The sequence below is a fragment of the Hyla sarda genome, chromosome 4 (assembly GCF_029499605.1).
Source record: "Hyla sarda isolate aHylSar1 chromosome 4, aHylSar1.hap1, whole genome shotgun sequence".
Classification (NCBI taxonomy): domain Eukaryota; kingdom Metazoa; phylum Chordata; class Amphibia; order Anura; family Hylidae; genus Hyla; species Hyla sarda.
This window is the reverse complement of record NC_079192.1, coordinates 255,918,262-255,943,676: the sequence shown is the minus strand read 5'-3', so window position 1 is coordinate 255,943,676 and position 25,415 is coordinate 255,918,262. Positions and strand designations below refer to the sequence as shown.

At 45.3% G+C, this 25,415-nt stretch overlaps 1 protein-coding gene across 3 annotated transcripts in view; it reads right to left on the bottom strand.

Moving 5' to 3' along the window:
* Positions 1–20,379: 20,379 nt before the first annotated feature.
* The window catches only part of TMEM117 (transmembrane protein 117), a 283,837-nt gene continuing 278,801 nt past the window's right edge, over positions 20,380–25,415 (bottom strand). The window contains exon 6 of one of the 3 annotated variants that reach the window (XM_056573969.1): positions 20,380–24,107. In XM_056573969.1, the coding sequence (XP_056429944.1) occupies positions 23,461–24,107 (647 nt within the window). In that variant the 3' untranslated portion in view covers positions 20,380–23,460. The remainder of the gene's footprint in view (positions 24,108–25,415) is intronic. The other 2 variants (XM_056573968.1, XM_056573967.1) reach the window with 2 other exon arrangements.

Sequence of the window (25,415 nt, the reverse complement as noted above, 5' to 3'; positions counted from 1 at the left end):
CTGGGACACGCGTGCGGGTGCATCCACAGATGTTAGGGGAGAAGGGGGCGCTCATGGCAGGAATGAATGGTCGAATCGCTGCCCTTAACACAGTTTATGTTTGAACTTATTACATCAAAGTACCCATAATTCCATATTCCTATAAATCCTAGATTGGGAGTGTAGAAATAGATTTGTAAGTACATTTCTGACCACTTCTTTCTTGGTCACATTATTCCCTACTAAGTCAAATTTGTTGGAAAGAGAGAAAATGGCGTGAACATGCCCCTTTTGATGGGTTTCCAGAGGTAATGTTGGCTACATCAAGTCTTTTGACACTCAATGTTGCTCAATACCCCCCCCCCCCACCCGCACCCCACCCTTAATTTCACCCCCCCTTTAATTACCCCCTCCTCCCCCCCCCCCTTAATTACACCCCCTCCCGAGAGTGAACTGACAACACTCAGGGCCCACGGACCAAAAGAAAGCAAGGGCCCCTACTAGGCTCTGCAGCTCGTCAATCTTCTGCCACGCCCCTATTCCACCTAAATCCCACACACAATGAATTAAATTTATGTATATAAGAAACACTTTAACGTAGGTAAATTTCCATGACCAATAATACTGGTATACAAGGAGTAAATATATACCACCACACAATAACTGGATAATACCACCATACTGCACTGAATAAAACCACTATACACAGACCAGTATACTATAAAGGATCTGTATAAGTGATTATATACAGGACCATATGGCGCCATGTGGATCTCTTAACATGTCAGACTCTGCATTTTTCCAGTGCTCTCCCCTCCTCTACAATCTTTCCATCTATAGACCCACAAACTGTAATAATGCCCTCCTTGGTGTCCTGCACAGTAAACGGGCAGGTAGGTAGCCAGGTAAACAGGTAACTAGGTAGGTAGATCAGGATGCCAGATATGTAGGTAGGTGACAAGTTAGGTAGGTAGGGGGCTAGCTAGGTAGTTAGGCAGCCATGTATGAAGGCCAGGTATGTACATAGTTAGGTAGCTGGGTATGTAGGTAAGTAGTTAGGCATCCAGGTATAAAGTTAGGTAGCCCCCCTTCCCTGTAGGTATAGGCAGCAGAGTTAAACCCCCTTCCCAATAGGTATAGGAACAGAGTTAACCCCCTTTCTCCTTAGGTATAGGCAGCAGAGTCCCCCCCCCCCCCTTTCCCCGTAGGTATAGGCAGAGTTAAAAAAAAAAAAAAAAACTCCCCCCGTTTCCCATAGGTATAGGCAGAGTTAAACCCCTTTTTCCCATAGGTATAGGCAGATCCCCCCCCCCTCTTCCCAATTGGTATAGGCAAAGTTACCCCCCTCTTCCCCATTGGTATAGGCAGAGTTACCCCCCTCTTCCCCATTGGTATAGGCAGTTAACCCTCCTCCTTTGCTCCCCTTTCCCCATAGGTATAGGCAGAGTTACCTCCCCCCCCCCTCTTTCCCATAGGTATAAGCAGGTACACCCCCCTCTTTCCCATAGGTATATGCAGTTACACCCCCCCCCCTCTTTCCCATAGGTATATGCAGTTACACCCTCCCTCTTTCCCATAGGTATATGCAGTTACACCCCCCCTCATTCCCATAGGTATATGTAGTTACATCCCCCCCTCTTTCCTATAGGTATATGCAGTTACATCCCCCCTTTCCCATAGGTATATGCAGTTACACCCCCCCTTTCCCATAGGTATATGCAGTTACACCCCCTCTTTCCCATAGGGATATGCAGTTGCACCCCCCCCCCCTCTTTCCCATAAGTATATGCAGTTACAAAGCCCCCCCCTTTCCCATAGGTATATGAAGTTACACCCCCCCTCTTTCCCATAGGTATATGCAGTTACACCCCCCCCTCTTTCCCATAGGTATATGCAGTTACACCCCCCCCCTCTTTCCCATAGGTATATGCAGTTACACCCCCCCCTCTTTCCCATAGGTATATGCAGTTACACCCCCCCCTCTTTCCCATAGGTATATGCAGTTACACCCCCCCTTTCCCATAGGTATATGCAGTTACACCCCCCTCTTTACCATATGTATATGCAGTTACACCCCCCCTCATTCCCATAGGTATATGCAGTTACACCCCCCCTTTCCCATAGGTATATGCAGCTACACCCCCCCTCTTCCCCATAGGTATATGCAGTTACACCCCCCTCTTTCCCATATGTATATGCAGCTACACCCCCCTCTTCCCCATAGGTATATGTAGAGTAACCCCCCTCCCCTTCCCCATAGGTATATGTAGAGTAGCCCCCCCCCCCTCCACTTACCCATAGGTATATGTAGAGTAACCCCCCTCCCCTATAGGTATATGTAGAGTAACCTCCCCCTCCCCTTTCCCATAGGTATATGTAGAGTAACCCCCCCTCCCCTTCTCCATAGGTATATGTAGAGTAACCCCCCCTCCTCCCCTATAGGTATATATGTAGAGTAACACCTCCCCCATAGGTATATGTAGAGTAACCCCCCCTCCTCCCCCATAGGTATATGTAGAGTAACCCCCCCTCATAGGTATATGTAGATTAACCCCCCCCCCCTCCCCATAGGTATATGTAGAGTAACCCCCCCTCCCCCATAGATATATGTAGAGTAACCCCCCCCCCTCCCCTTAGGTGTATGTAGAGTAACCCCCCCTCCCCCATAGGTATATGTGGAGTAACCCCCCTCCCCTTCCCCACAGGTATATGTAGAGTAACCCCCCCTCCCCTTCCCCATGGCATATGTAGAGTAACCCCCCCCCTCCCCTTCCCCATAGGTATATGTAAAGTAACCCCCCTCCTCCCCTATAGGTATATATGTAGAGTAACCCCTCCCCCATAGATATATGTAGAGTAACCCCCCTCCTCCCCTATAGGTGTATATGTAGAGTAACCCCCCCCTCCCCATAGGTATATGTAGAGTAACCCCCCTCTTCCCCTATAGGTATATATGTGGAGTAACCCCCCCTCCCCCATAGGTATATGTATAGTAACCCCCCCCTCCCCCATAGGTATATGTAGAGTAACCCCCCCTCCTCCCCTATAGGTATATGTAGAGTAACCCCCCTCCCCCATAGGTATATGTATAGTAACCCCCCCCCCCTCCCCCATAGGTATATGTAGAGTAACCCCCCCTCCCCCATAGGTATATGTAGAGTAACCCCCCCTCCCCCATAGGTATATATAGAGTAACCCCCCTCCCCCATAGGTATATGTAGAGTAACCCCCCCTCCCCTTCCCCATAGGTATATGTAGAGTAAACCCCCCCTCCCCTTCCCCATAGGTATATGTAGAGTAACCCCCCTCCCTTTCACCATAGGTATATGTAGAGTAACCCCCACTCCCCTTCCCTTTCCCATAGGTATATGTAGAGTAACCCCCCCTCCCCTTCCCCATAGGTATATGTAGAGTAACCCCCCCCTTCCTCATAGGTATATGTAGAGTAAGCCCCCCACCCCTTCCCCATAGGTATATGTAGAGTAACCCCCTCCCCTTCCCTTCCCCATAGGTATATGTAGAGTAACCCCCCCTCCCCTTCCCTATAGATATGTGTAGAGTAACCACCCCCTCTCCCCTTCCCTATAGGTATATGTAGAGTAACCCCCCTCCCCTTCCCCATAGGTATATGTAGAGTAACCCCCTCACCCTCCCCTTCCCCATAGGTATATGCAGAGTTGAGAAAAAAAATAAAAAAAAGGATTCTCACCTGATATCCCACGCAGCGATCTCCTCAGCTGCAGGGCCCGCATCTTCTCCCCTCCACAGTACAGGCGCCTGATGAGTGACGTCACCGGTGCCTGTACTGCGTACTGCGTGGGGGCGGAGGTCACGTCTCCTCTGTGTAGCTGCAGATGCGGCTACAGGAGAAGGCACCGCTGTCTGCTGGGGATCAGTCAGTCAGGGATCGGTCAGTCCGCCCCTGGCAGTCCCTTGTGAGTGGCACCCGGGGCGGGAAGGCTTGGGATCTAGTGATCACCAGTCAGTGTGGTTTAATAAAAGAACAGTGAAGGAGTGACACCACACAAAAACAAAAGTTTTAGATTTGAGAAAAACAGACTTTTCAAAAATGAGATTAGTCATAAATGAGTCCCTATCAGACTGAAACAGATTACATTGAGTCTAGGAGAAATGGGACTATTTTAAAGATGCATTACTGAAGGCAACAGAAAATTGCATTAGACTTGTCAGTGAAAGAAGAAAAAGGAAGACACCACTGTGGTACTCAGCAGAAGTGGCCAAAATCATAAAAAAAAAAAAAAAAATAGAAAAAGCTAGCATTTAGTAATTATGAAACAACCCAGAGCAAGGAAGATAGGTAAATCTACAAGACTAGGCAGAAAGAGGCCAAGCAAGTTATAAGAACTTCTAAAGTGCAGGCAGAAGAAAAACTGGCTCAGTCTGTGAAAAAAGGGGATAAAACATTTTTCAGATATAAAAATGAAAAAAAGGGAAATTAAAACAAGGAACAACTAAGTTAAAAACAAAGGAAGGAAGGTATGTAGAAGAGAATAAAGGTCTAGCCGATTGCCTTAATGAATACTTCTGTTCAGTTTTTACAGAAGAAAAAGAAGGAAAAGGACCTTCATTAGGGAGGAAGACTAATGAATCATTTGATGCATGTGTCTTTACAGAGGCAGAGGTTCTACATTTGCTGTCTAAAGTGAAGACAAATAGGTCACAGGAGCCTGATGGGATACACCCAAAATTATTAAAAGAGCTTAGTGGTGAGCTAGCAAAACCGTTAACAGATTTATTTAACCAATCAATGGTAACAGGAGTCGTCCCAGAAGATTGGAAATTAGCAAATGTCGTGCCCATTCACAAGAAAGGTAGTAGGGAGGAATCAAGTAACTATAGGCCAGTAAGTCTGACATCAATAGTGGGGAAATTAATGTAAACCCTTATAAAAGATAGGATAGTGGAACATCTAAAATCCCACGGTTTGCAAGATGAAAAACAACATTGGTTTACTTCAGGGAGATCATGTCAAACAAATCTTATTGATTTTTTTGACTGGGTGACTAAAGTCATAGATGACAGAGGGGCAGTAGACATTGCATTTCTAGATTTTAGTATGGCTTTTGACATTGTCCCACATAAAAGACTTATCAATAAACTACAGTTCATTGTGCTTGGAATCCCATATTGTTGAGTGGATTAGGCAGTGGCTGAGTAACAGAGGGTTGTAATCAATTGAGTATATTCAGAGCAAGGTCTTGTTACAAGTGGGGTACCTCAGGGATCTGTACTGGGAACAACTTTGTTTAATATATTTATCAGTGATATTGCAAAAGGTCTCGATGGTAAGGTATGTCTTTTTGCTGATGACACAAAGATATGTAAAAGAGTTGATATTCCTGGAGATATACACCAAATGGAAAAGGATTTAGGTAAACTAGAAGAATGGTCAGAACTCTGGCAACTAAAATTTAATGTGAATAAGTGCAAAATAATGCACCTGGGGCGAAAAAACTTTCGGCAGAATATAGAATATTTAACACAGTCCTGACCTCAGTATCTGAGGAGAGGGATTTAGGAGTAATTATTTCGGAAGACTTAAAGGTCGAAAGACAATGTAATAGAGAAGCAGAAAATGCTAACAGAATGCTTGGATGTATAGGGAGAGGTATTAGCAGTAGAAAGAGAGAAATGCTTATGCCGCTGTACAAAACACTGGTGAGGCCTCACTTGGAGTATTGTGCGCAGTATTGGAGGCCGTATCTCCAAAAGGATATAGATACTCTAGAGAGAGTTCAGAGAAGATACTAAACTAGTACATGGATTGCACGATAAAACTTACCAGAAAAGGTTAAAGGACCTTAACATGTATAGCTTGGAAGAAAGAAGAGACAGAGGGGATAAAAACTGCCACAAGAGGACATAGTTTTAAATTAGAGGGTCAAAGGTTTAAAAGTTATATCAGAAAGTATTACTTTACTGAGAAAGTAGTGGATGCATGGAATAGCCTTCCTGCAGAAGTAGTCACCGCAAGTACAGTGAAGGAGTTTAAGCATGCATGGAATAAGCATAAGGCTATCCTTCATATAAAATAGGGCCAGGGACTATTCATAGGATTCAGATTATTGGGCAGACTAAATGGGCCAAATGGTTCTTATCTGCCGACACATTCTATGTTTCTATCTATGTTTCTATCTTACCTAAAAGACTAAATAGAGACTTTATCTTAATACAATAGTGCAGAGTAGTTTAAAGGTGGATCACCTATACTCAAAAGTGACATAACATTAAAGGGGTACTCCGGTGGAAAACTTTTTATTTTAAAGCAACTGGTGCCAGAGAGTTAAACAGATTTGTATATTACTTCTATTAAAAAATCTTAATCTTTCCAGTACTTTTTAGGGGCTATAGACTACAGAGGAAATGGTTTTCTTTTTGGAACACAGAGCTCTCTGCTGATATCATGACCACAGTGCTCTCTGCTAACATCTCTGTCCATTTTAGGAACTGTCCAGAGCAGCTTATGTTTGCTATGGGGATTTTCTCCTACTCTGGACAGTTCTTAAAATGGACAGAGATGTCACCAGGGCATTCTAAGCTTACTAGACAATTAGGCAGCTATCTGATATGTAGTTTCTAGCTCCTAAGACATTTTAGTAGCTCTCTACACATTCTTGGAGGCTAAACTGAACATTAGTATAACTCTCTATACATGAGACTATCTAGACATTAGTTCAGCTCTATATACCTTTAGCGTCAAGCTGACTAGACAATTTTATTATCTCACACATTTCATTTTTTTGCCACCATAAGTTACCTGTAAGTACACATAAGGTTATACTGGCTAGCCGGAAGCTAGGTCACAGCAAGGGTGGCTGCTAGGGTCTATCGGCTACATGCTACATACCCCTAGAGCACTTTCAAAACAACCTAACTAGGTTATTCTTAGAATTACGTGTTCAATTTTGTATTAGCAAGAGCACCTACTGGCCAGGCAGAGCATCTCACACACGCAATGACAGAGAAGAAGAAGTGTACCTAACAGTGGCAGGAATTGGGTATCAATATGCTTTTCTTAAGTGAGATATTTATTTTGATGTATGAACTAGAGAAACTTGAAGTAGTACATTTAAGTTAGTAATCTAGGGTACTGAAAATGATTGGCAGAGCATTGAAGTGGGTTATCAAAGGTACTGTGTGTGCAGGTACTAAATGTGAGTCCTGGTACCTTATGGGTAGTTTGTCCTGTGTAGTGCTTTGAGACCACCGCAACACCACCTCCGAGTCATCAGGAGTTCCTTCACTTGAGGATTCTTCAAGAACTTCAGTCCCCGAGGGACCAGCGGGAGGACTGGAAACGGAAGCAACATCTTCGGTTGAACTGAGGGGTTCTCTTAAGACAGGTGGAGTAGTGGCATCACTATCTGGAGCAGTCACTGGAGCAGGACTAATGCTGGGTGTAGCAACCAATGGTGGTTGACAGGGAGCAACAACTACTGGCAACTGACTGGGTGGTGCAACCAGTGGCGGCTGGCTGGATGGAGCTGGGAACGGTATACCCCAATACATGGTAGGCTGCTGAGTTGGGAACAAAGGAACGCCCATAGTGGGATGAATTCCTTCTCCCAGCACATATTCTCTCATTGGCCTTGGTGGAGGTGGAGTAGAAGTAGCAGGAGGGTCAGGAGGAGTAGGAGGAGATGGGCCAAGCATATCTTCTTTCAGGCACACTTTTATCCTATTCCGGTGGACCATCTGTGGCTCGAACCCGTCTTTTTGTATCTCGTACACGTCCGTTTCAGGATAAGGAACCGCAGTAATGGTGTATGGCTCCTTTTTCCACAAGGAGTCCAATTTATGGGTTCTAGGAAATTTTCTGAGCCGAAGCATGTCGATTATAATCTTTCTGCTGGCGTTCATGAACTTCACCCATTTTCTTTTCAACAATGTCCTTGGCTTCCTCAATTCTTCGTTGATGCTCTGACACCCAACCTTGGGAAGCCTGAGGAGAGTTGTTGAAAGATGCCCGTAGCCCGAAGGTTCGATCCTTTTGCAATTGGCCGTGTCGGCCCATCATCAGCAAAAATGGCGTATACCCCGTAGAGCAGTGGACAGTGTTGTTGTAAATTTCCAGGAAATCAGGCAACAGCTGAGGCCACTCTTCGTGCTTTGAGACAGAGGCAGCTCTGAGCATCTGGATGAAAACTTGATTGATCCTCTCGCAGAGCCCATTCCCTCTGGGATGGTTGGCCGTTGTCCGGAGCTTCTTGCAATCATGCAATCGGCAAAGTTCCTGGAACAACTGGGCTTCAAAGGCGGTTCCCCGATCTGTGAGGACCGATTTGGGACACCCCAGAGGTTGTATCCAATGTCGATAGAAGAGTTGAGCAGCAGTCTTGGCGGTAAGATCCTTGACAGGGACCACGACCACCCACTTGGAATAATGATCCACCATAGTTAGAGCATGACAATAGCCAGATCGAGTGGGGGCCAGCTTCACATGATCCAAGGCAACAATTTGATTCAGCCTTTCTTTACAGATGGGATGCAAAGGGGCTCTTGCGTCCCTCCGGGGGTTCTTTATCACGTTGTACACGGAGCACTCGGCACACCATTTCTCAATGTCTCCCCGCATCCCAATCCAGTAAAATCTTCTGACGGTGATCTCTGTCCTATGGACCCCGAAGTGTCCGGATTGATCACGATAGGCATTCAGGACCATGGCTGCATCTCTTCTGGGAACCACAATCTGTTGTATGCGGTCTCCGGAAACTGGGTCCAGGGAATTTCGGTAAACCAGCCCCTTGTGGAGGAACAGGCGATTCCTCTGCCGCCACAACCGCTTCAATTCGAAGTCCCCGTGGGCCTTGCGCACCCGAGTGGGCACTTTCTACTGGAGGCAATAGTCTAGGAGGTCCCCTATAACCTGGCTTTCATCCTGAAGTGTCTTCCAGGTGGACAGATCTTCAGGGACTTTGGGAGATTCAGGTCAGTCACCCGCCTGGGCAATTAGAGCACTCTGGCTCACGAACCTTCGGTAGAAGGGAGGCATTTCCACATCTTCCCACACATCTTCAGCAGGAGGTGCTTCTCCCGGGGCCATGCGAGAAAGTACATCCGCATTAACATTGGTTTTTCCGCTGCGATACTTAATGTTGAAATCATAGTTGGCCAACCGAGAGGCCCAATGCTGTTCAAGAGCTCCCAACTTAGCAGTGTTCAAATGGGCCAAGGGGTTGTTATCAGTGTAGACCGTGAAAGGAGTAGCAGCCAGATAGTCCTTAAAGTTCTCAGTAATGGCCCAGACCAGAGCCAGGAGCTCCAGCTTGAACGAGCTATAGTTGGCATAATTCTTCTCAGCACCTCGAAGATGCCGGCTGGCATAGGCAATCACCCTCTCTTTGCCATCTTGCACTTGAGATAACACCGCGCCCAGACCTTCAAAGCTAGCGTCTGTGTATAAACGTAACGGCAGGCTGTAGTCAGGATACGCCAAAATGGGGGGGTTCTGTGAGGAGGTACTTCAGGGCTCGAAAGGCATCTTCTTGTTCTTCGGCCCACTGTATGGGAAGCCTCCCATTATAATTATCCTGGGCAGTCCCTCTCAGTAATTCGGTCAAGGGTCCAGCAATTTGAGCAAAATGGGGGATGAAGCGGCGGTAATATCCAGCAAACCCCAGGAAACTTTGGACGTCTCTTACCGTCCTGGGTGTAGGCCACTCTTTCACAGCACTCACTTTGTCTGGACCAGGCTGGACTCCTTGAGCACTGACATGTCCCAGATAGTGCACTTGTGGCTTTAGCAAGTGACATTTGGAAGGTTTAACCTTGCGTCCATGTTGGATAAGGACTTGGAAAACTTCTTTCAGGTGATCTAGGTGTTCCTGATATGTCCAAGAATAGACGATGACGTCATCTAAATACAACAGAACACTCTATAAGTTAAGATGCCCCAAGCATCGCTCCATTAGGCATTGGAAAGTAGCTGGTGCATTGCACAGTCCAAAGGGCATACTTTTAAACTCAAAGAGACCCATAGGGGTCACAAATGCGGTCTTCCCTCTATCCTCTTCTGCCATTGGCACCTGCCTGTAGCCGCTCGTCAGATCCAGTGTGGAAAAGTAGGCGGCCGACCCCAACGCAGTTAAGGATTCTTCGATGCGAGGGAGAGGATAGGCATCCTTATGAGTTATGTTGTTCAACTTCCGGTAATCCACGCAAAAGCGGATAGTTCCATCTTTTTTCTTCACCAGGACCAAAGGTGCAGCCCAAGGACTCTGGCTTTCCTGGATGACATCGGCCTCTTTCATCTCCATGAGCATTTTCTTTATGGTCTGATACATCCCAGGAGCCACAGGGCGATGTCTCTCTTTAATGGGTGGATTGTCTCCAGTGAGAATGCTATGTTTGATCATGGTGGTCCTGCCAAAGTCTGTGGAGAACTTGCTGAAAGCTTCTTGATATTTCTTAGCCACCTGGATGACTCCTTCCACCTGTTCCTTGGGGGTATCTTTGCCTCCTATCTGTAGTTGGCTTCACCAAGGTTCCGCAGGATTCTGGTCAGGTCCTCGTTGAACCACTTGTTACTTCGAGACCACATCTCTGACGTCTAAATGGTGTAGAGTAGCCACTGGGGTATACTTGGGTAGTTGGACCGCAACTTGAGAGAGGTTAATAAGTCTCACTGGAACCTTCCCATTACGTACGATTACTAGGCTTCTAGCGGCTCGCACCAAGGGACAATCTTCCAATAGAAGGGGTTCCAAGAGCACTTGGTAATCTTGATTTTTCACCCCGGGTCGGGCACGGCACCAAATAACTGTCTCCGTCTGTGGCTGTAGACTAACGGCTCGGATATCTTGAATCCTTACTCGACAGATTTCTCCTTGATGATTCACGAACTTCTGTTCTGCTTGGAGGATTTTGAGGTGGTGTTGGGCAGCTCGCCGGCCTGGGGGTGACAGGTGAGGGAGAGATGCATGCAGTGCACAGACAATGTCATCAAAACAGTGCCTCATAATATTCATGCCTAAAATGAAATCAGCTGCCCCCTCATCCCTAACATTGGTGACAATCACACCCTGCCTTCCTAACACATGTTTTCCCACCTGCACCGTGGGCTCCCAGTAACCATGCCTGGGTACTGGTTTCCCGTTCCCCGAAATTACTCTAAACTCCGCTTCCTGAGGGTCACACAACCTTTCTGGGCTCCAGTACTTATAGAAAACCCCTGCAGAATAGTGGATACCTGAGACCCCGTATCTATCAGAGCTTGTAACCGGATAACTTCAATCATCACCTGTACATAAGGACAAGAAGCTACATACATGGACAGTCCCTTCTTGTCGCTGGTTGATTCTGGACCTTCAGCCTCTACTCCTGGGGTGCGGTCCTCGACCCCAGGGGATGCCCGTTTAAAGCCCAGCATTGGCTCTTTCAGTGTCCATTCTTGTTACAATAACTACAGACGAGTCTCTGACTCCCAGGTGGTCTCACAGGAGGGGTACCACGTGGACCAACAGGGCGAGGGTCAGCCTTCTTAGGTGGTGGTGTTGCAGATCTAGAAGGATTTGGCCGTACAGCCATTTCTTTAAAGGCCTTGGATAACTGTTCAATGTCCTGTTTAATATCTTGTAAGTCAGCTGTCCAAGGGCTAGAAGAAGGTGTTGGCCGGGCAGATTGAGAAGGGACAGGCGGCTGGGGCGCGGGCCCCGGAGATTCGGTAGCGGGGACACTAGTTTCTTCTGTCTGAGGTCCCGACTCTATTACTTTAACCGCGAGTCTCTTAAAAGCTGGGAAGGCCATGTCGGGATTTTGCACGGCCAGCATCCTGACTTGGGCCTTGTCCCATTTGTTCAGTGCCCCTTCTATAAAATGGTCCATCAGTACTCGATTGCCCTGATCTGGCGTGATGCCGTCCAACTTCTGTACCGCCTCTAATGCGCTTTGTAAATCTACTGCATATGCTCTGAGGGTCTCACCCGGCTTCTGACGTCGTTCATATAGTCTGAGGCGTACCTCTGAGGGAGAATGAGATTCAAACACTTGAAAGAGTCGCTCAAAAATCTGTCCCACTGTGGCTTTATCAGCCACCGGCCAGGTACGCAATTCTTCCAAGGCGGGTCCCTGGAGCTGTCCCAAAAGCAGCTGTATCTGTTGGTGAGGGGGCAATGCATAAAATCCGAAGAGGCTGCAAAACTTTTCTTTAAAGTCTCTCAAGGTAAAAGGGTCACCATTGTAGGTGAGAAGCACAGGATTCCCCAAGAAGACAGGTGCAGCAACAGGGGCTCCCAACACATAGGGAGAGACTGGAGGTGGATCTGCTGGGTCCTGCTCCGCCGGTGATGGAGGTCTTGCTGGAATCACAGGTAGAGTATGTCTTTGTAAAGTAGAAGGTGTTGGTGAAGGCGGCGACACCCTTCTAACTTGGGTGGAGACCTTATTGGTGGGGCCACAGGAGCATCGCCCCCATGCTGCTCGGATGGGGGCTGTGGGGCTGCAGGTTCTGACATTTCTGTATTTGGTATGCTGGTCCTTTAAATAGATCTCGAATTCCCAGGTCTCCAGAAGATACGCAGTTGTTCTCTGATCTGGAACTTGAGAACGTAGATTTCAAATTTGGGGGCGGTGACTTGAAACCCAACAGCTTTTAGTTGAAATTTGAGTGCGTTGATCGGTAGCTGAAGTGATTCTAGATAGGACTTCAATTCGGCAATCTGGTCTCTCAAAGTCTCGTACTGTTCCGGCTCTTTAAAGCTTCCAACCCTTTGTCGCACTCTGCGCCTTTTCCCGCGCTGAACTTCCTCTCTTTGTTGTTCTCCGGCACTAGACTCCAACAAAATGGCCGCCGCGGCACCGAGAGCTTCGGTGGGCGGGGTCTCTGGATCACGTGCGGAGGGATGTCCCGCCCTAACTTGTAGCTTCGCTGTACTGTTCGCCTCCCCCCTTACTTTACATGTGCTCTTCCTCCACACAGCACCGTGTGCGCAACCCCTTACTCCGGAGTATAAGTCACAGTACATGAATAAATTTCGTTTTCTGGGGAGGAGTACACTTTCACTAGTGGCAACTGTAGTAAGCACACACCCGTATCCTGTTCGTGCAATGCCAAAAAGGCTTTGTGGTAGCCCTTGGGGGGTGTATGGTAGTTGGGGTGTTGTTTCGGTAAATTAGGGGTTAATGTTAACACTATAGTTCGTGACGCCAGGCTGAGGGATAGTATGCTGAGGTAATTCTCCTTCCTATCGCCGCCCTTCCCAATAATGATAGGTGCATATAAAAAATGACTGAAGGTCTACAAGGTACTTGAACTTGAACAAACTTTACTGAAAGGCTTGCAGTACATCCAATGCACAATAACAGTCTCAGGAATACAGTCTCTATATAGTGCAATGACTGACAGTTGTTGCGGACCTTGACTTTTAGATACAGTCTCTGAATTTAGGGCAATATTTGCAGATCTGTCCGGATTTAGTGGATAGATAAGGTTCGGTGATCATGCAGAGTGCTTAAGGATTGATACACTCTCAATTTAGAATCGATCAGCTGTTGCCGCAAGGCTCGTCAGGAGCAAAGAGAGAGAGCAATGGCTGCTGCTCCCTTATATGGGCAGGGGCAGGGCCTTTTTGGATTGGTCCCAGTAACTGTCACTCACCGTTACAAGGAGTGATGGGTAGAAAACATCACAGGGACCTCCAAAGGTCCTAAAGCAAAAAACATAGAGTTTTCCTGATCACGTGACCCGCAGGTCCTGCTACGCTGTATACAGGTAATTAACTATTTATAGACATTTATACAATCATATTTACATGCATCCTAAATAAACCATAAGCTCAATAACTAGCTAGATGAGAGGTGACCAGGGGTGAACTAGACAATGGGGACCCCGACCTCCTAGGGACTCTGGCTAAGGGGACCCACATACACAGGTACCGGATAGGATACGGTACCGGCAGTGGCGTTGCGACCCGGGTGCGGGGGGTGCGGAGCGCACCGAGTGACACCAGCCTGGAGGGGTGACACCACGGCCGGCAGCACCCCCCACATCTGCACACCGTCACTCAACTCTATTTGCAACATCCCCAGACAGAAGAGGCTTCTTTCATTACCTGCAGGCTGTCGCACTCCAGTTTCAGCCCCCGACACAATCCTATCCCCCAGCCCCAGGAAGCTGCCTCTTTAAGACCTGCAATGCTTTCTGGGAACAGAAGTGCCGTGCGCACGTCTGCTCCCTCCCCCGACGTGTCCCTGCCTCATGTGCTCCGCGTCTGCATGGGTGATAAGTTCCTCCCCAACCCCCGGACATTCCTGGACCTGGAGCCGCCCGGGGAGAGGAGAAAGTGAAGACAAGAGACTGGTGAGACCTCTCTGCAAAACTGTGTATTCAATGCAGTGTTTCCCAACCAGGGTGCCTCCAGCTGTTGCAAAACTATTACTCCCAGCATGCCCAGACAGCCTTTGGCTGCCAGGGCATGCTGGGAGTTGTAGTTTTGCAACAGCTGGAAGCAACCTGGTTGGGAAACACTGATTTAATGTTTTAATGTAACAGGGAGAAAGGGGGTGCTGAGAGGCTCTGGGGGGTGCCATTGCCAGGAGGATGATCCTCCTTATGTATGATGGGGGTGCTGCACCCCCATTATCCATCAGCAGGATCATCCTCCTGTGAGTAGCACCCCCATCATCCATCAGCAGGATCATCCTCCTGGATGATGATGGGGGGGGGGGTGCCTCTGGCAGGAGGATGATCCTCCTTATGTATGATGAGGGTGCTACTGATGAATTATGGGGGTGCTGCACCCCCATCATCCATCAGCAGATCATCCTCCGGGATGATGGGGGTGCTACTGGCAGGAGGATGCTCCTGCAGATGTAGCACCCCCCATATTCCTGGCCGTAGCACCCTCATAATCCATTGGGAGGATCATCCTTCTGCCAGTAGCACCCCCACCATCCTGGATGATAGGGGTGCCACTGGCAGGAGAATGATCCTCCTTATGTATGATGAGGGTGCATAAGGAAAGACTATAGAGAAGTCACCTGTAGTCACTGATATTATTGTGTATTTTCCTCATTATGTCCCATCAGAGCTGTAGTCACTTGTAAGTTCTAACTACAACTCCCAGCCAGGGCCGGTGCAAGGATTTCTGCCTACACAAGCGAAGCTCCATTTCGGGAATCTCGGTGGGCCGCAGCAATAAAACCAGAGAGGGTGGAGTGGAAGCAGTGACCTCTGCTGTGCGGCGGCGGGGCGCACAGGTGGGGGTCTTAGTATAAAAAAAAGTCTTCATTTTTCCGCCCCCATCAGCTGCGAGTCCATGCGTCCTCAAGCGGACGCATGGTTTGCCTTATGACAGCCCCGGGCCTGCTCCCAGCATAACCTCACCACTGCTTAGGTCATACTGGGAGCTGTAGTTTTAATTGGTGAAACCTTTTTTAGCACTTTCCCATTCTTTGGCAATTGGTATATTTGATTATTATACTGGAATTTTTCACAATGCGCTACATCAGTGGCGCCTGTCACAACAGGCTAAAAACTTACTGGGGGGGGGGTAGGTATGGGGGTGACACCATTTTATATCGCACCGGGTGACACCAACCTTAGCAACGCCACTGGGTACCGGGACACCACACATTATCATATTACTCCTTCTCCTGTGGCCGTGCTATATCTCCTCACCATCCAGGCCTGGCTACATCAGCACTAGCTCTCCAGCTATCACCCCAGCCTGCCCCGCCATTCATCACCCTCCCCTGCCTGTGTCCATCTCATTCACCCTGGGTTACCCTCTGCATTGATCCTCCTCTAAACCAGTGTTTTCTAAACAGTGTGCGTCTGGCAGTAGCAAAACTACAACTCCCAGCATGCCCAGATAGCCAGAGGGCATGCTGAAAGTTGTAGTTTTGCAACAGCTTGAGGTACATTGGTTGGGGAACACTGCTTTAGAAGTTACAGACAGAGTAAAGATGGAAGTGAGGAGATGCAGATACACCCTGGTGTGTAAAGTACCATGTACCTGTACCTCCTCACCACCATATTTACTCCATCTGTAACTTCTAAGACAGTGTTCCCCAACCAGGGTGCCAGAAGTAGCAAAACTAAAACTCTCAACATGCCCAGAGGCCCAATGACTGTCTGGGCATGCTGAGAGTTGTAGTTTTGCAACAGCTGGAGGCACCCTAGTTGGTGAATACTGGTATAGTGTAGACACTAATGTAAATCCATGTACATACAGGGTAAGTAATGTAATTTCATACAGTGACCCCAACAGCAGAACAATGAGTGCAACTCTGGAGCTGTACTCATTATTCTCCTGGCAAGGTCACTGTGTTCATACATTACATTACTTATCTTGTACTGATTCTGAGTTATATCCTGTATTATACCCCAGAGCTGTACTCACTATTCTGCTGGGGAGGTCACTGTGTACATACATTACATTACTTATCCTGTACTGATCCTGAGTTATATACTGTATTATACTCCAGAGCTGTACTCACTATTCTGCTGGTGAGGTCACTGTTTACATACATTACTTATCCTGTACTGATCCTGAGTTATATCCTGTATTATACCCCAGAGCTGTACTCACTATTCTGCTGGTGAGGTCACTGTGTACATACATTACTTATCCTGTACTTACCCTGAGTTATATCCTGTATTAGGGTGCATTCAGACGGGCGGATTTGTCAGAGGACTCACTGACAATAGCCCCTAAAATGCTGCCCTCTTTGTGCCTGTTAATAGCGGCAAGTAGCCTCTACAAGAAGACACACTGAGATGTGTGAGTCGCAGTGTAATCGCACATCCCGCACATCGCGGCTGCTCCCCCTGGCTCCCTGAGAGCAGCTGTGATGTGTGTGAGTATACTGCAGGGCGACTTGCACATTGCAGTGTGTCTGCTTGTAGCTGCGGATCCGCTGACAAATCCGCACATACTCCAGAGTGGCCCCACCCGTTGAGTGGCCCAAACCATTGCCCCTCCTCTTTTGTGGCTCCGCCCATGGCCCGTGCCCCGGATCTTTTGGAGTCCTAGCAACGTCCCTGCTGTGCTTGTTTGTTACTTTGACATGACCCCCCCAACCCTAAACATTGTTGCAAACCACCTTTGCCTCTATTAGCAGGATAGTTAACCCCACAAGCCTGCAAAGTTTGTTCATTAATATTTTGACTACAAGGTGTTGATTTGGCCTCAATCCCATTGAAAATTTGATGACCGTGCTGAAATAACAAGACTCCTGCTAGCCTCTTGGTGCCAGATAGAACAAGACATTCAGATATTTTGTGGTTTGTACTTTGTTGCACAAACTGCAACTAGATGAAAAATATCCTGTCATTCTGTACAGTATCTGCAACTCTTATTTAGAACTTTTTTACTCAACTGTCTTTTTGCCAGATTCCACTTTATAACACCTGCATTATCACACAGAGTGAGGCTTCAGCGTGGGCACTCATCCATGATATAAGCTTTGCTTCTCCATCTGTTCCTCCACCTGTATCCTGCCTTGTCTCTCAGAACCTCTGGAATTGGGAATTTTCTACAGCATTGCGATTTTTACTCACTGGATACATCAATATTACCTACTATGAAGGTTATTGTAGTGCCTGGGGATTTTTCAAGCTATTGTATGTCCTGACTAGGGGTTTACTGTTCATAAGCATATCAGCTACGTACTTTCTGATTTGTAAGCGAGTCGTACCAGTAGACCATATTGTATAATTCAGGTTTATGGTGGAGTTGCTTTGTATTTGTTCCACTATTTGCATTTGTGGGTGTGCTTTTTAGCCCCCTCTAGTGGTAGGGTTTCCCAACCCGACTTTGGGCTCTTTATGGGTTTTTGTTTGTCCTGGATATTTTTACATTTCTTGGTAAAATAAAGGTAATGTCACATTGTGTTCATTATTGGATGTTCTACTTGTATATGGGGTGTTTGCTTTTCCTTTTTTTGCTATTCAGTTTCTTGTAGCATCCCTGGTTAACTATATATAGATTTGGGCTGAGCCCCCTCCACCTTCTCTGTATTTGCATTAGTTGTTACTACGGATGAGCGCATCGGATCTGACAATTCAGAATTTGTTACGAATTTCAGGAAAAATTTGATTCGCAACGAATGCGAATATCGATGCAAATCGCTTCATTAAACTTCATGTATTGCGGTCAAGGCTCCAGGGCATCTAAAATGGCGGATCCACATGTGAGGTCATGGAGAAAGGAATCCTGGGAAGGCGGGAACAAGGGTCGGCAGGATGACCCTGAATCACATGCAGCATGCATCAGCAGCCAACCACCCCTGTGATGTCATAGCCCTATATAAATCGGCAGCCTTCTTGGGGGCAGTCACATCTGGAGCCACATCTGGAGGACATGCTCTACCAAAACGTGCGCAAAAAAATGCGCAAAAAAAGGGCTTGCGCAAAATGTTGCGCAAAAAAATACACACAAAACAGGGGTAAAATCTTTGATACATGTCCCCCAGTGTCCTATGTTACCTAATCTGTTTGTTAGTTATCTGTGTTCAGTGTTTGTATCCTGTCTGGTATATCTGGTTGTCTAGTAGTTTTCTGTTTCTGTCCTATGACTGACTATGTTTATTATTTCAAGTTGTCGATCCATTGCTTAGGATGGATGGGCAAGTAGGCAGGGAGAGTTTTTTTAGGGTCAGTTTAGGGCTCACTCTCCCTGTCTCCCCCAGTCGGTCATGACACAAACACTGCCATTTCACAGGGTTTTTAGGTGGAAATAGGGAAAGTTTCCTGTGTGGGGCCACTCTTTTTAGGGCAAGTAACACTTGCTAAGAAGGGAATTAATAAGGTGAGAGTAGGGCCTTTTAACCCCACCTGCTACAATGGACCATACGTTGTTCCCTTCCACCTTTTGGAGGCAAGTGTTACTTTCCCTATTTCCAACAGAAAACCCTGGGAAATGGCAGTGTTTGTAGGTGGAAATAGGGAGAGGTTGCTGTGTGGGCCTGCCCTTTTTAGGGCAAGTAACACTTGTAAAGAAGGGAATTAATAATGCAAGAGGGGAGCCTTACAGGGGAAATTTTTACCCCCACCGGTTACAATGAACCCTGAGGTCTTTGTATCACATCAATACTTGGTGGTGTAGGTGGCAAATGGTGCTTTTTGCACACTTTCCTTTTGTTTTATTTAAAAAAAAATTGGGGGCCATATATTTTATCCTAAGAATATTATTAAAAGTTAAGTTTTATGTAATGCATATCCTAAATACTAACTTGTGCACACTAACACTTTTACAAAAGAGACCGCTTTCTTCAGCCTACCTGCCTCAGCTACTATTCTCATCTTGCCACCCGCCTGATGCCACACATCTGATGCCAAGTTCTCCTTTTTTCACCCACCTTCATCACCGGGTACTGGCATTGCCACCCATTGCCCCACTATTTCACCCGGTCACTTTCAGGACTCCTGATGCTGCTGATGCCACCTCCAGGCTGTCTGATACTGCCACCATATTTTCTCCTTATGCTGATGCCAGCTCCAGGCTGTCTCATTCTGCCACCATATGTTCTCCTCATGTTGCCGCCAACTCTAGGCTGTGTCATTCAGCCACTATATGGTCTCCTTATGCTGCTGCCACCTCCAGGCTGTGTCATTAAGCCACTCTATGGTCTGCTCTTGCTGCTGCCAACTCCATGCGTGTCATTCAGCCACTATACGGTCTCCTCATGCTGCCACCAACTACAGGCTGTGTCATTCAGCCACTACATTGTCTCCTCATGCTTTCGCTTCCTCCAGGCTGTGTCACTGTACTGCCATGTGGTCTCCTCATGCTGCTAGCACATTACATAAAACTTTTAGGTTCATCTATTTGAAATCTTCAATTTAAATGTTAAAAAATATCTTTAATCTTTTCAATTCTGAGGCCCTATGGTCTCATCAGGCTGTTGCCACTTCCAGGCTGGGTCAGCCACTATATGGTCTCCTCATGCTGCTGCCACCTCCATGCTGTGTCATTCATCCACTATATGGTCTCCTCATACTGATGTCACCTCCAGGCTCCGTCATTGTGCCGCTCTGCGACAGTGATTCTAATAGCGACGCCTGTAATCTGCATGTCGTACTGAAGAACAGTATTATTTCACCAACAGCACACACCCTATGTGTGTTACAGCAAGGCAAAGTGTTCTACACCTCTATTGAGGCTTTTTGTAGGCCAGAAATAACACCGATACAATACAGATTCACCGCAAATAAAATTGGCTGAATCAAATTTTTAAAAAATTTGCTCATCTCTAGTTGTTACTCACACAGAGACATGTCGAAAAATGTTATCTGTGGAATTTGGGTGTTCAGTCCCCCACCTATCATTAGAAGGAGCAGTGACAGCTCTAAAGCTTTGTTAAATGGCTTTATTAAACTTTAACATACATTTGGTTGCTTATTACATTTTGCACAAAGTAGTGTTTATCTTTGGGCACCTAATTTCAGATCCAATGACTTTCCACTGTTTATAGCAAAGTTCTTTTTACCATCACCCCAAATTACTTGTATGTTGCAGTTTGCATTCGTAATCTAGACAAACTTCATTTAGTGACCTATTACTGTTGTGAAAAATATACCAGATACCTTCTTTGTGATCTTAAATACTATTAAATCACTGTAGGCTATGAATTGTGCTTTTGAAAAATACATGAAGATCCTTAGAACAATCCAGAGATAATTCAGGCCCATATGCTTAATTTCTCTTTTTTTAATTTCTCTTTTTTTCCTCGCTTTTAAATGTTAAATAATAGCCCAGAAATGTCCAGTTGATCCAGCTTTAAACATTTTATTAGGGCATTTACACTTTTGTTTAACATTTTGCTTATTGCATAATTTGTCAGTGTAAAGTCTTACTTATGCTGAGCTATGATATTAAAAACATGTTCTTAAACACCTTACACAAAGCTTACATTGTCTGGGAATCCAGCTAGTCTTCAATTAAATAATATTACATTTGTAACATTAAACACAGGGATCACGAAACCAAGTACATCAATTATGCACAGAAATGCAGAGAGGTACAATCTTCCACAAATTGTTTTAACTATAGGATTTCCGAAATAATGACGAGTCCTCTTTATAAGACCATTAAAATTACCATGCAGGAAATAATGTACATTGCATAGTGTATGTCACAACTTTTTACATATATACTTTACCAAAACAATGGATAAAGCTTGCACACCGATCACTCATAACATTAAATCCAATGACAGATGGTGTGAATAGCATGCTTATCTGGTGACACTGACTCCTGTCAAAGGAGGGGGAGATAGTTAACACAGCAAGTGAACAGTCAGTTTTTGATGTGTTCTAAGCAGGTACAATAGCAAAGTATAATGATCTGTGTGACTTCCACAAGGTCCAAATTGTGATGGGTAGAAAATTGGGTCAGAGCACTTCAGATTGTGTGAGACGTTCCTGGTTTGCTGCGGTTAGTACCTACCAAAAGTGGACAGAAGTATAACAACCATTGAGCGCCTTTGTAAATCCTTGGCCAGTGTTGCCACCATTAAAAGTGTCCAGTACAAGAGGAAACAACTTAATATTAGGCAGATGGATTTAATGTTATGGCTGATCACGCTATACCTTTGTTTCAGGCTACATGTCTATTAGAATACATTGCTATTGTGCCAAAGTATTGAGCAAATCATGAGAAAAATAAATACAACATAAAAAGATCTTAAAAATACATTTTAAAAGGTGGCTTATAAAAATATTTTACAATCAAGGCACACATCTAGAAAAATCCAAGAGTCAACTATTTGGTGTAAATTAAATATACAGTAAAGGACCTATTTGATATTTAATCTAAAGCAAATCATATAGTATAACCTATAGCAGCCAATATGATAACAGATTGCATTTCTTTGACAGTGTATCATTTACTGCACTCTGATAATAATCATATATATATACATACATATATAAGTCGGACATACATTAAAAGGAAAATTATCACTAATTTTATTCTGCTGAAAGCGTGAGCAGCATAAAACAGGTCCAGGTAGCAGGGTGCCAACACACTATGATTCAATCTGTAATGCCTAGAAATAATAGTTAAACAATGCTGCCGGGAGCCGCATAAGTAGTCATCGGGATGGGAACCGATGGCTGATCTCAGTCTTACTGGCATTCAGTGACATATCTCTCATTAGCTGCAGGGACTGCCCCATGTGACTACTTACCCGAGTCACTGCAGTATTTTTGAATGATTATTTTTCTGAAATGCGTTAGTAAATCATAGTGCGACAGCATCCCGCTGCCTGCACCTGTTATATGCTGCCCATGGTTTGGGCAGCATAAAACTGGTGACTGTTTCTTTTTAACATGTGTGGAATCTATAGCAAGGAATAAAATGAGCCCCCCTTCTGGTACTGTTTAACACTACCACATTCTTACCACCTGAGACAAGAGAGATAGGGATGCAGTCAAGCTGATCTGAGCCCTTCTTTCTAGACCCATAGCATGTGCATAGTCTATATGTATGTATACCCTAGAATAGTGGTCTCCAACCTGTGGCGAACCAGCTTTAGCAAAGCTACAACTCCCTGCATGTCTGCAGCTGGGGTATGAAAGGTTGGAGACTACTGCCTGTGTAGCAATTTCAGATAAAGAGTATTAAGTATCAGTATTGTGTGCCAGTCTGCACATAAAAAAAAGCTAAAAAAATAAATAAATAAGCTGTTTCATTATTAATAGATGAATACATTGTTAATAAATATGTATACTGTATACAAAACAAAAAAAATGCAAACAAATACATAACATATTGCTTTTTGATGATCATGGCTCCTTTTGATGTTGTACAATATGGTGCTTAGAAATGTTGTCTCTTCTGTGACAGAATGGAATCTAGAAAAAAATAACTGTATTTCCCCATGAATCTTTACAAAGTGAATAGTGTAGAAAGGTGTTATGGTTGGACTGTTTGGTATGGACATCATTGCTGTTTATTCAGTGAAATAACGTATGTGTACTTATCTACAAGCATTACACATATCTGCTTCTTAAAACAATTGTGTCATGACAGACACACTTCACTAGACATGGAAGCTTTTTCTGCTTGTGATACAGTAGCTTCTGTCTCAAGTACCTCCAGCAAAATATTTTATTGCAGCCCTATAATTCGATTACTTGTACAGTAAGTCATTTACGCATTTGGATTTACTTGAGGTTTATGTAAGACACTTTTTTTTTTAATGAGTTACAGAATGCCGTCAATATTTTACATGGGGCATTACAAGATATTTATGGATTAGTGTCAGTATAAATAGTAGTTTCGGCTTCAGTATCACAGTCCGGTAATCTTCCACATCAGGAGGTTATCTAACCTAACACATTACTTTGAAGGAATGTCATATATAGGCACATATAGCAAATTACAAAAATGTGCAGGTTTTAACTTTTTGAGCACCAGATAAATTGTTACCTATGAGTATTTCTTAACACTATGTACATATTTATCACAAAAGGTAAGAGTATGCACATATCGATACGCAGATTTTATTGCAACATTAGCTTGGAACGTTGTTAATTGGATCATCATAAGGAACAATGTCTGCTGGTGGCTCTGCTTGTGTTGCAGAAGAAAGATTATCTGATTCTGATGCTGGAGGATAACACAATATTTCATTTTCTTTTGTCCGTGAAGCTAGAAGCATTGGATGATGTAGACATAAAGGTTCCTCTATAACTGCCTGAAGGTTCTCTATGGTCATTCCCATTTCCTTGCTGTGTTCAGAAGGAGATTTCCTGTTGATGCGTTTGTAAGATTTATCTTTATTCTCCATTCCTTGTTCACTTTTCTGAAATCGTCCAAATATAGAAATAAAGAATCCGAATAACACGAACGCCATAAGACTTGGGATAAAAGCCAAGCATTTCACATTCAGACCTGCTCCAATAAATCTGCTGTGTAAGAACATATCACCATCAACATAACTTTTATTAGTATACGGGTCAGTATTGTTGGATCTCCATTCCCAGGATAAAGTTGTCCTATTAAGATTTTGTAAGCTTTCAGTATCTTCAACTGTAAATATCTGCTGGCCAGGGCCTATATACTGACCGTATGGTGCAGGCTGGTAAAAGATTTGATTTTTCCACATGTTGAGATCGAGGATTAATACAAGAAATATAATGCCATAGTTAAACCATTTACCTGCATGGAAATACAGAATACAAATAATCAGTATAACAGTCACAAAAATACTAAACACAATATTTTAAAAAACAAAAAGGAATTGGACAAGTTCTATTGAGCAGAGTTACAGTATTATTAATAGATAAATGTGTATTGGCTATTACTGTATATACTCGAGTATAAGCTGCACCATTTTTCATGCCAAAAACGTCCCCCTCGGCTTATACTCGAGTGATGGGGAAAAAAAATTGCAGGCATACCGGTGGGGGTGGCGAGGGGATGGGCCGGGCCGTCCATCGGCGCCCATCTATGCTGCAGGGAACGTCCAACTTCGAGTGGGGAGGGTCAGTCGGTCCGGCCCGTCCATCTTGATCAGGAGGCCCTCTTCTCCGCTCCGGCCCAGGACTAGTGGCATTGACGCCACCGTGCAGGGACATTCGTGCGCAGCAGACGTCCGTGACATCAGGGGCGTCACTACGCGGCTGTGTCAATGCAGTGTCACTTGTCCGGGGCCAGCCTGCAGCCGCAGCAGAGAAGAGGGCCTCCTGGTCAAGATGGGCAGATGGACTGGCTCACCCTCCCCACTAGAAGTCGGACGGTCCCTGCAGCAACGTTGGACGGCTGCTAGGGAAGGAGGAAGTACCGACAGAGCTGCAACTGGGGAGGTGAGTAGAGAACAAGAGAGGGGGGTCTGGATTATGACAAGGGGGTATGAGGGGGATCTGGATAATGATTTGGGGGGCAAGGGGGATCTGTATGATGGGGGGATGAGGGGAGTCTGATGACAGGAGGGATGGGGGGGTCTGGATGATGACAGTGGGAGTCGGGCTGATAACAGAGGAGGGCGGGATGATGACCGGGGGGGGGGAATGATGACGGGGGGGATGGGGGGATGATGTATTTCCCACCCTAGGCTTATACTCGAATCAATAGGTTTTCCTGGGTTTTTGGGGTGAGATTAGGGGCCTCGGCTTATATGCGGAACGGCTAATACTCGAGTATATACGGTACTATGTTTTCGAATATTTTACAATGTGAGCAGCTGAAAGGCTATGAACAATTTTTATTATTATTTATTATTTTTATAATTATTGCATTGTACTAATTCTAATTTAAAGAACTTTTTCCCACTGGATTTTATAAAGAATTTAATTTCTGTAACATTGACATTGACTATACCTTAAAGTGTACCTGTCATCAACAAACTTTTTATATAATTTAGATAATACTATTATATGTTTGTAACATACATTGGTTAAAAAATATGTATGTTTTTTTCCCTGCAGCTATTGCCTGTGTGTCTCTATGAAGAGTCATATAGATGAT